This window comes from Anguilla anguilla, chromosome 13 (genome assembly GCF_013347855.1).
Source record: "Anguilla anguilla isolate fAngAng1 chromosome 13, fAngAng1.pri, whole genome shotgun sequence".
In the NCBI taxonomy this organism is placed as follows: domain Eukaryota; kingdom Metazoa; phylum Chordata; class Actinopteri; order Anguilliformes; family Anguillidae; genus Anguilla; species Anguilla anguilla.
In genome coordinates, this window is record NC_049213.1 from 34,832,601 (window position 1) to 34,843,504 (window position 10,904).

The following is a 10,904-nucleotide window of genomic DNA, read 5'->3' on the forward strand; positions in this document are numbered from 1 at the left end:
CAGACACACACATTGTTCCTCACATAAACACTTGTACAAATAGGTAATGACCCATAGGCACTCCAGGGCCCTTGCATACAATGCTTCAGCCACCTTGAGGAAAGAGTACTGCGTTCTGATAGGCTGTGCCTCCTATTGTGTGCCTGGTACTGTGTTTTAATGAAATGTGTGTGTGTGTGTGTGTGTGTGTGTGGTGTTTGTATGCATGTGTGTGTGTGTGTATGTGTGTTTGTATGCATATGTGTGTGTGTTTGCATTATTTGTGTGTGTGGGGTGTTTTTATGTGTGTGTGTGTGTGTGTGTGTGTGGTGTTTGTATGCGTGTGTGTGTGTGTGGTGTTTGTATGCGTGTGTGTTTGCATGTGTGCGCACGTATGTGTGTGTCTTTTGCAGCTGAGCCTGTAAGGCCCATTGACCCTGCAGCCTGGATCTCCCACACCACAGCACTGACTGGCTCCTTCCCTCAGTACGGTACAGTCAACCGCCCCCAGTCTGGCACAGCAACACTGCGATGGCTGATTGGCTGATTCCTCAGCACAGCGATGGCTGATTGGCTGATTCTTCAGCACAGCAATGTAGTAATTCACTCTGATTCAGAACACTGAGCTCCTCCTGGCGTGTAGGCCTGCATCTGCGACCAGCTAGTCTGAGGCTCCTCCTCCTTCCTGTGAGAAACTGCTGCTGATTGGCTGACCGCGCTCTCTCTTTACGCCCCTCAGAGTTCGACGATCTGCCGCTGTCCGTCAGCAAGACGGACATGGCAACCATCGTCAAGGTGATGCAGCTGCCAGATTCGGGGTTGGAGATCCGAGACAGGATGTGGCTGAAGATCACCATCGCCAACGCCGTCATCGGTAAGCGGGGATTTTCACTGGGACCTAAACTTGCATTAATGAACATTAAACGTATTACAGAACCATGCAAGCACTTACCCCTTCTGTTAAAATAAGTGGCACTTATATTGCCACAGGCTAGTGTTCACTTTGTTACCTCCTGCTTAAACATGGGAATGTACATTGGAACAATTAAAGTCAAATCAGTTTTTTTTTTGTTTGTGTTTTGTCTAAAACACTAACAAATCATGCAGTGCCCTAAAAAAGTGTAGTAAAGATAGAGTGAAATTTGTTATTCTGTATATTAAAGGCATTTGTAGACTGAAAGATGAATATGAGACAAAAGTACAGACAAACCAGCTTTTACTTCATGGTATTTGCATGCATATATATTTTACAGAAGCAGCTGTTTTTGTGCTGAGTCCCCCCATTCTCAGCTGTGTAGAATTACGTTAACAGACGACTGGATGTTAAATCCAAATGCCTTGAGTATGTAGAAAAAATGACAAATTCCGCTCAGCCGTTACTATACTTTTGGAGGCCAGTGTATGATGGGCAGTCTTATGATTCTAAAATTCGTAATGTCCCATGTGACGGTCCTCCTAAGCGGTTTGAGTGTCCCTCTCTGAGGTGCGGACGTGGTGGACTGGCTGTGCTCGCGGGTGGAGAGGGGAAAAGGGGGTGGTGTAATGACTGTTACCTGGTCTACCTGGCGCAGGTGCGGACGTGGTGGACTGGCTGTACTCGCGGGTGGAGAGGGGGAAAGGGGGTGGTGTAATTCCTGTTCTACCTGGCGCAGGTGCGGACGTGGTGGACTGGCTGTACTCGCGGGTGGAGAGGGGAAAAGGGGGTGGTGTAATGACTGTTACCTGGTCTACCTGGCGCAGGTGCGGACGTGGTGGACTGGCTGTACTCGCGGGTGGAGGGCTTTAAGGACAGGCGGGACGCGCGGAAGTACGCCAGCAGCCTGCTGAAGCACGGCTACCTGCGGCACACCGTCAACAAGATCACCTTCTCCGAGCAGTGCTACTACACCTTCGGCGACCTGTGCCAAAGTACGGCCGCCGTTCTCATTTAGACAGCCGCTCCTAGCCACAGCTAGCAGTGTTAGCGCTGCTTCTAGTATAAGTGAAGATCTGAATAGCCTCTCCTAGCTACTGCAAGAAATGTTAGCGCTACTGCTAATAATAGTGAAGATCTGAATAGCCACTCCTAGCCACTGCTAACAATGTTAGCGCTACTTCTAGTATAAGTGAAGATCTGAATAGCCACTCCTAGCTACTGCTAACAGTGTTAGCACTACTTCTAGTAATAGTGAAGATCTGAATTAGCCTCTCCTAGCTACTGCTAACAGTGATAGTGCTAGTTCCAGTAGTAGTGAAGATCTGAATTAGCCTCTCCTAGCTACTGCTAACAGTGATACTGCTAGTTCCAGTAGTAGTGAAGATCTGAATAGCCTCTCTTAGCTACTGCTAACAGTGTTAGCACTACTTCTAGTAATAGTGAAGATCTGAATTAGCCTCTCCTAGCTACTGCTAACAGTGATAGTGCTAGTTCCAGTAGTAGTGAAGATCTGAATAGCCTCTCTTAGCTACTGCTAACAGTGTTAGCACTACTTCTAGTAATAGTGAAGATCTGAATAGCCTCTCCTAGCTACTGCTAACAGTGATAGTGCTAGTTCCAGTAGTAGTGAAGATCTGAATTAGCCTCTCCTAGCTACTGCTAACAGTGATAGTGCTAGTTCCAGTAGTAGTGAAGATCTGAATAGCCACTCCTAGCTACTGCTAACAGTGTTAGCACTACTTCTAGTAATAGCGAAGATCTAAATATCTGACCCATAACACTGTGCTTAAGAAGCCTCTCCTAGCTACTGCTAACAGCAGCAGTGCTAATTCCAGTAACAGTGAAGATCTGAACATCTGCGATGCTTTGCTTTAGTTTAACCCCTCTGTGTCCTCTCCCCTCCGTCAGACATGGCGTCCCTAAATCTGAACGAGGGCTCCAGCGGGGGCGGCTCGGAGCAGGACACCCTGGCCCCCTTACCCCCACCCGCCACCAACCCCTGGCCCCTGGGGGGCCAGCCGTTCCCCTACCCGGGGTACCCTAGCGCACCCCCCGGCTTCCCCCCCGGCTACTCGGACCCTTGCCACAGCTTCCACAGCGGCAGTGCGGGGAGCCAACAGAGTGAGGGTAAGTGGGGGTGCGGGGGGGGGATCGTCAGACGTGTTTCAGTCACCAACAAGAATTCTGTTTCCTTTGCCCAACGAATTGCTGGCTCAACCTCAAAATCTCAGATGGTCAGCCTATTCAAGCCAGCCTGGAAGATTTTCATGGTACACTGTAACAGTAGAAGAGTGGAACAGGTTGAAGAACCGTCCTTTTCAGTTGGTGTTACGGTTTGCAGGTTTGTTGGTCTGTGCTGAAAGAGGTTTGTGGAGTTCTCTCACGTGCCCTGATACCCAGTAATGGCCTCTCTGTCTGTAAGTGTCCCCTCGAGGTTCTGTTTCATTGCGGTAATCTCTGAAAGAAAAGTGAATTAGACTTCATCACGCTACTGTTCTGTCATTATGAGCAATACTGCTTGGCAACGGCCAGTATTTATGAACTTTCAAAGAGGAAGTTCATTCACGGTGCAGAGCAGTTTGGTCTGAATTCTCACGAAAAAAAAAAAAGAAATTAAGATTGTATTTTTTCCAACAACAGTATAACACTACCTTAAATAACCTTGGGTTTGGTGAGGTTCAAGGTTGAAATTGTTGTGAGCTCCTCCCACCTCCCTCATTGGCTGCAGATCACCTGCGGGAATTTAGGTGAGAGGTCTGAGAAGCTTATCTGCAATCAGTGAGAGGAACACGCATCACTCCAGGGTATGAGCTGGTGATGTCATCAAGGGCGTGCTTTTTGCTTTGGCTCAGTCGTAGATGACAGTTTAATCTGTGGTTTTCACCCATACCCGATTAAATATATTGTAGAAGTAATCGTATTTTTAAGTACATGCTACAGCATATTCATGGCCTTCCAGACAGTATTTTGAATTGTAATCCTTGCTTTATATGTATATACGTTTCTTATATATGACACATAACCCGTGTGTATAAAAGTGTGTTTTGTTTTTATTGCAGATGTTAAGGTTCAAAGTTCAGCAGTGTTTGATTCCATGGTAAAGCACAGTTGAGCTAATGCTGACGTCTGTGCGTGTGCTGGGTCCCCAGTCCACCTGAACACAGCCTCCAGACCTGAGATTTATGTCTGCGCCGTTACCTGCGTGTCTCTGTTTTAGAATAAGATCGATTCCAGGTGACAGTGTTTAATGAAAATTTGTGGGCACGGCTGCTCTGTCTGAAATGAGTTTGTCTCTGCTGTCTGTTTGGGTAGAAGGTGATAATCCAAGCTCTGTTCTACAGCATTGCTGTTTTATCCTGTTTACTGTGAATGCACATAAAGGCCAGCTCTGTGTGTGTATCAGGAACAGCTATGCTATACTACAAGAGAGTGCTTTTCAAAAAACACCTCAAACATACAGGGGTTAGACTCCTTTTCCTGTCAAAATGGACCAGACAAACGGGCCAAATGACTGAAAGTCTTCACTGGGGCTGTTGTGATTTGTAAGGTGGATTGGTGGAAACATGTGCTTGATTTATTTAATTTGTATTTTATTTATTTTTATTATTATTATTATTATTATTATAATTTTGGGCTGTGGCTGGGAGAAGCAGCCCAAGACACTGTGGCTCTCTCAATCACCGAGTGACTGAGCGGCTCCTGCAGTACCCATGTCTCACCACTAGGGTGTGCATGGCAGCAAAAGTCATCCTACCTAGTGAGAACTTTGTTGAGGTCTTGTTCAGTGACTCAAATTAAATTTTTATTTCCAGCTTTGCAAATGTTATTTCGTTAATGGACAACCAGGATCTGGAGTTTGCTTTTAAGCTTGTTTCAAACTAAATGATAAGAAATATCACAATCTGGTCAAAAATGGCTCGGATTGAGGCCTTTGATCACACCCGATATGGTCCTCAGTTTGCCATTTTAAAAGTGGTTATTCTGTCTAGATTTGCACCAGGTGTCTAATTAGACCAAGGCAGCAATTAGACAGGCAGGACGGACGATCACCGATAGAATGGATGAGTGTCAGGATCAGACAGGCAGTAGTAGCCGACCCGTCGGGAGCACAGAGTGTTATGGGAGTGCAGCTGCCAGCGTACTGCACACTGCGCCAGATTTAAACCCCCCCCCCCCCCCCCCCCCCCCCCCCCCGACTCTTCTTTTGGCTGCACATCTTCCACTCCGCCCTCCACCCATTCCACAGCATCGCCACCATCGGTCTCTCTCTCTCTCCCTCTCTCCCTCTCTCTCCGCCTGTTTTATCCTCTCATTCTGTGAGGCTGTAACGTGCTGTGGGTTGGTATTCGTGGTATGCTGTGTGGAGCTGGTCCGTTTCCACTGCTTTTTGGTGAACAGTTTGCTTGTCGCGGAGGTGCTTTGGCGGAACGATGCGCGACTTGTGGGGGTGGGGGGGGTGGGGGGGGGGGGGGGGTCAGCGCGACCGTGAACGCATTTTGGGGTGCTCGAGTGAGTTCGTTAAAAACCCTGATCCGAGCCCCATGAGTCAGAGCATGCCTGTGTGCTTCTGCCCGAACCGCTGTTTGAACGTGTTGCTATGGCTGCAGGTCACGTAAATTGCTGTTGCAGATTTTTATCCGTCGTAACGATAGCAGGTCAACGCAGGGCAGAGCGCGCCTGTGCGTTTGTACGGGACATCAGTCTATGTGTGTGTGCATGCACGTGTTTGCACGAGTGCATTCGTGTGCGCGGGTGTGCAACTGCTTGTGTGTATGTGTATTTGTTTAGTTGTGTGTGCGTCGGTTTATGAGTTTATGCGTGGCTGTGTGTGTGTGTGTGCTTTAGGGGAATCCTGGGCTGTGTGTGTGTGCGTGTGTGTGTGTGTGTGTGGTGCAGGGCTCTGTGTGTGTGTGTGTGTGTGTGTGTGTGTTTGTGCTACAGGGATCTGCTGGGCTGTGTGTGTATGTGTGTGCGTGTGGGCACGTGTGTGTGTGTATGTGTGTGTGTGTGCGCTGCAGGGCTGTGTGTGTGTGTGCGTGTGAGCGCGCGTGTGTGTGCAGGGCTCTGTTGGGCTGTGTGTGTGTGTGTGTGTACGTGTGTGTGTGCGCTGCAGGGCTGTGTGTGTGTGTGTGTGCAGGGCTCTGTTGGGCTGTGTGTGTGTGTGTGCAGGGCTCTGTTGGGCTGTGTGTGTGTGCGCGCTGCAGGGCTGTGTGTGTATGTGTGTGTGTGTGTGTGCTGCAGGGCTGTGTGTAACTGTATTATTTCCTCTGTTTCTGCTGGCAATGGCAGACTGATGGAGGAGGTAATCCCAGGGACAGGGGGATCCGGTAAGACCGCCTCCCTCCCTCTTTCTCTCTGCTTCTCGCTCTCGCTCTCATTCTCGCTTCTCTCTCTCCCTTCTCTCTCTCTTGCTCTCTTTCTCTTTCTCTCTGCTTCTCTCTCTCTCTCTCTCACTCTTCTCTCTCTCTCTCCCTCTGTTTCTCTCTTCCTACCTCTCTTTTGCTCTCTCTCATGCTCTCACCTCTGTCTCTCTCTCAATTCTTCTTTCCATTCCTCGCCTCGTCACTGCTTTGGACACATCTCGCATCTACATCCCCGCTGCTCCACCCCCCCCCATCCACCCCCTCCGCCCCCCACACCCGAGCCCGCGCTGTGCATCTCTCCTCTCGCTCTCTCTCTCTCTCTCTCTCTCTCCGCATGTTTGATGGCGTGGTGTCGTTTTGACCGGGCGTTCTGAGCTGCCCCGCAGAGGGGGCGGAGCCACATCCATACATTCACACTCCAGTGGTCAGGTGACTTTTATCAGTCGGGAGGGACACCCCTCCTATGGGGAAACCCCCCCGTCGCCCCAGAGTGTCTGAGCTACCGTACGGGGACCTCCATAGCACCGCCCTGCTGGTGGGTCTGTGATTTACGGGGAAGAAGGATTTCGTGCTGTGTGTGCAGGAACATATAGTAGATTAGCATTAAGTTCCTCTCCCAGTGTGTCAGTGGCTTCCGGCATCTTGTGTCTGTGGCAGTTTGAAGTGCAAGTGAAGTGCTGTGAAGTGTCAGGGGTGTGAAACAGTTGAAACGTGGCCAAATCTGTTTTTTTGAAAAAGGTGAGAATCTGTCGACGTCTTAACGGTTGATGTGCTGCACTTCACATTTGTGTCGCTGGTTCTGTTGTGGTCGGACTGTGTGAAAACATAACCGTGGTGGTGGAGCTCACATCGCATGAGAACCACTTCTCTGTGGAGTCTGGCAGTATCTGATACTCCAGGTACAAAATATCACAGTATGTAACTTTGACCCAGAACTCTCCTTTAAAAGCCTCTGCGCAGTTTGAATGCTCTTTTGCTTTGATCTTTATTTATTTTTTTTATCGGCAAGGGCCCAGCGCCATGTCCTTGATAAACGAGGCTGCTGGCCCTGGCTGTGTCTGTAGGAGCTGTGAGGCCCTGACTGTGTCTGTAGGAGCTGTGAGGCCCTGACTGTGTCTGTAGGAGCTGTGAGGCCCTGGCTGTGTCTGTAGGAGCTGTGAGGCCCTCACTGTGTCTGTAGGAGCTGTGAGGCCCTGCCTGTGTCTGTAGGAGCTGTGAGGCCCTGCCTGTGTCTGTAGGAGCTGTGAGGCCCTGACTGTGTCTGTAGGAGCTGTGAGGCCCTGGCTGTGTCTGTAGGAGCTGTGAGGCCCTGGCTGTGTCTGTAGGAGCTGTGAGGCCCTGGCTGTGTCTGTAGGAGCTGTGAGGCCCTGCCTGTGTCTGTAGGAGCTGTGAGGCCCTGCCTGTGTCTGTAGGAGCTGTGAGGCCCTGACTGTGTCTGTAGGAGCTGTGAGGCCCTGACTGTGTCTGTAGGAGCTGTGAGGCCCTGGCTGTGTCTGTAGGAGCTGTGAGGCCCTGACTGTGTCTGTAGGAGCTGTGAGGCCCTGACTGTGTCTGTAGGAGCTGTGAGGCCCTGGCTGTGTCTGTAGGAGCTGTGAGGCCCTGGCTGTGTCTGTAGGAGCTGTGAGGCCCTGGCTGTGTCTGTAGGAGCTGTGAGGCCCTGACTGTGTCTGTAGGAGCTGTGAGGCCCTGGCTGTGTCTGTAGGAGCTGTGAGGCCCTGGCTGTGTCTGTAGGAGCTGTGAGGCCCTGCCTGTGTCTGTAGGAGCTGTGAGGCCCTGGCTGTGTCTGTAGGAGCTGTGAGGCCCTGCCTGTGTCTGTAGGAGCTGTGAGGCCCTGGCTGTGTCTGTAGGAGCTGTGAGGCCCTGCCTGTGTCTGTAGGAGCTGTGAGGCCCTGGCTGTGTCTGTAGGAGCTGTGAGGCCCTGACTGTGTCTGTAGGAGCTGTGAGGCCCTGACTGTGTCTGTAGGAGCTGTGAGGCCCTGGCTGTGTCTGTAGGAGCTGTGAGGCCCTGACTGTGTCTGTAGGAGCTGTGAGGCCCTGACTGTGTCTGTAGGAGCTGTGAGGCCCTCACTGTGTCTGTAGGAGCTGTGAGGCCCTGACTGTGTCTGTAGGAGCTGTGAGGCCCTGCCTGTGTCTGTAGGAGCTGTGAGGCCCTCACTGTGTCTGTAGGAGCTGTGAGGCCCTGGCTGTGTCTGTAGGAGCTGTGAGGCCCTGCCTGTGTCTGTAGGAGCTGTGAGGCCCTGCCTGTGTCTGTAGGAGCTGTGAGGCCCTGCCTGTGTCTGTAGGAGCTGTGAGGCCCTGACTGTGTCTGTAGGAGCTGTGAGGCCCTCACTGTGTCTGTAGGAGCTGTGAGGCCCTGCCTGTGTCTGTAGGAGCTGTGAGGCCCTGACTGTGTCTGTAGGAGCTGTGAGGCCCTGGCTGTGTCTGTAGGAGCTGTGAGGCCCTGGCTGTGTCTGTAGGAGCTGTGAGGCCCTGCCTGTGTCTGTAGGAGCTGTGAGGCCCTGGCTGTGTCTGTAGGAGCTGTGAGGCCCTCACTGTGTCTGTAGGAGCTGTGAGGCCCTCACTGTGTCTGTAGGAGCTGTGAGGCCCTGACTGTGTCTGTAGGAGCTGTGAGGCCCTGACTGTGTCTGTAGGAGCTGTGAGGCCCTCACTGTGTCTGTAGGAGCTGTGAGGCCCTGCCTGTGTCTGTAGGAGCTGTGAGGCCCTGGCTGTGTCTGTAGGAGCTGTGAGGCCCTGGCTGTGTCTGTAGGAGCTGTGAGGCCCTGCCTGTGTCTGTAGGAGCTGTGAGGCCCTGCCTGTGTCTGTAGGAGCTGTGAGGCCCTGGCTGTGTCTGTAGGAGCTGTGAGGCCCTGCCTGTGTCTGTAGGAGCTGTGATTCCTGTCGTTAAGGCCGTGGCGCACTTGGCGGCTTTGGCAGGCGGCGGCTGCCGGGCGTGGTGTGCAGTGGAGAGCTCGTCTGTCCATAACGCGGCTGTTTCTCTCTCTCTCTCTCTCTCTCCCTCTCTCCCTCTCTCTCTCTCTCTCTGTCTCTCCCTCTATCTCCCTCTCTCTCTCTCTCCCTCTCCCACTCTCTCTCTCTCTCTGTCTCTCCCTCTATCTCCCTCTCTCTCTCTCTCCCTCTCTCTCTGTCTCTCTCTCCCTCTCTCCCTCTCTCCCTCTCTCTCTCTCTCTCTGTCTCCCCCCTCACAGGCAGCAGAAGCAGCGGCTCAAACCCCAGTGCCGGGAAAGGCCGACGCCCCTCGCCGCGAGAGAAGGACCGCAAGTCGACGGGCAGCGGGGGCAGCGAATCAGACCCGGCCACCCGGGGAGGGAGGCGGAGCGAGAGGTCGGCCAGCCAGATGAGCCACCGCAGCCACGCCCACTCGACTCGTAGCCACGCCCACTCCTCCCACAGTCACGCCCACTCCTCCCACAGCCACGCCCACTCGGGCTACAGCCACGCCCACTCCCACAGGAGCCGCGCCCCCTCCCACCGCAGCCACGGCCACTCCGCCCACAGCCGCGCCTCTTTCTCGTACAGCCACGCCCCCTTCACCCAGCACAGCCACGCCTCCTGCACGCACAGCGAGCGGAGCCAGGCCTCCTCCTACGGGCCGCCCGGCCTGCCCCCGCCCTACAGCCTCGCCCGCCTGGCCCCCAAGCCCTCGTCCAGCTGCGGGCCCCCGGGGGCCCCGCCGGTGCGCGAGCTGGCCTCCGTCCCGCCGGAGCTGACCGCCAGCCGCCAGTCCTTCCAGCACGCCATGGGCAACCCCTGCGAGTTCTTCGTTGACATCATGTGACCGACCGCGCGCTGCCTTTCTTTAAAAGCACACGGCGCTGCTCTGCTATTTCCCCTCGGAAACGCCTGTCCCTGAACACTCCTAACCCCCCCCGCCTGTCCCTGAACACTCTTAACCCCCCCGCCTGTCCCTGAACACTCTTAACCCCCCCACCTGTCCCTGAACACTCTTAACCCCCCCACCTGTCCCTGAACACTCTTAACCCCCCCCACCTGTCCCTGAACAGTCTTAACCCCCCCGCCTGTCCCTGAACACTCTTAACCCCCCCGCCTGTCCCTGAACACTCTTAACCCCCCCACCTGTCCCTGAACACTCTTAACCCCCCCACTTGCCCTGAACACTCTTAACCCCCCCGCCTGTCCCTGAACACTCTTAACCCCCCCACCTGTCCCTGAACACTCTTAACCGCTCCACCTGTCCCTGAACACACCTGAAACCCCCCACCTGCCCTGAACACACCTGTGCCCCCCCACCCCTCCGCGTGCCCTGAACACGCCTAAACCACCCTCCCTCACCTGTCCCTGAACACACCTATCCCCCTTACCTGTCCCTGAACACACCTGAACCCCCTACTTGTCCCTGTACACACCTCCCCCACCTGCCCGGAACACATGTAAACCCCCGCCAACCGCCCCCCCCCCCTCCCCCCACCTGTCCCTGAACTCAGTTATTTCCTTCACACACTCATCTTTTGGGTGTCAGATCTGGGACAGATACAGAACTGCACAGCTGGGTCGTACTGGACCTGCTCTGTGGGCCTTCCTACTGGCCCAGGTCTGGATTTCAATCCCCAGACCTGGAGACCTGGAAGGATGACCCCTCCCCCCTGCAATCTGGAAGCAGAACTGGAGCTTCATCACAACTACATTTC

The 10,904-nt window shown here is 53.4% G+C and overlaps 1 protein-coding gene across 4 annotated transcripts in view; it reads left to right on the top strand.

The window, feature by feature from the left end:
• Positions 1 to 10,595, top strand: part of LOC118211454 (segment polarity protein dishevelled homolog DVL-1-like) — a 49,773-nt gene extending 39,178 nt beyond the window's left edge. For 2 of the 4 annotated variants that reach the window (XM_035388660.1, XM_035388662.1), the window contains 5 exons: positions 393 to 470; positions 719 to 853; positions 1,720 to 1,887; positions 2,804 to 3,022; positions 9,444 to 10,595. In XM_035388660.1, the coding sequence (XP_035244551.1) occupies positions 393 to 470; positions 719 to 853; positions 1,720 to 1,887; positions 2,804 to 3,022; positions 9,444 to 10,033 (1,190 nt within the window). In that variant the 3' untranslated portion in view covers positions 10,034 to 10,595. Of the gene's footprint in view, positions 1 to 392; positions 471 to 718; positions 854 to 1,719; positions 1,888 to 2,803; positions 3,023 to 3,954; positions 3,993 to 6,184; positions 6,223 to 9,443 lie in introns of all 4 variants that reach the window. The other 2 variants (XM_035388661.1, XM_035388663.1) reach the window with 2 other exon arrangements.
• Positions 10,596 to 10,904: the final 309 nt, after the last annotated feature.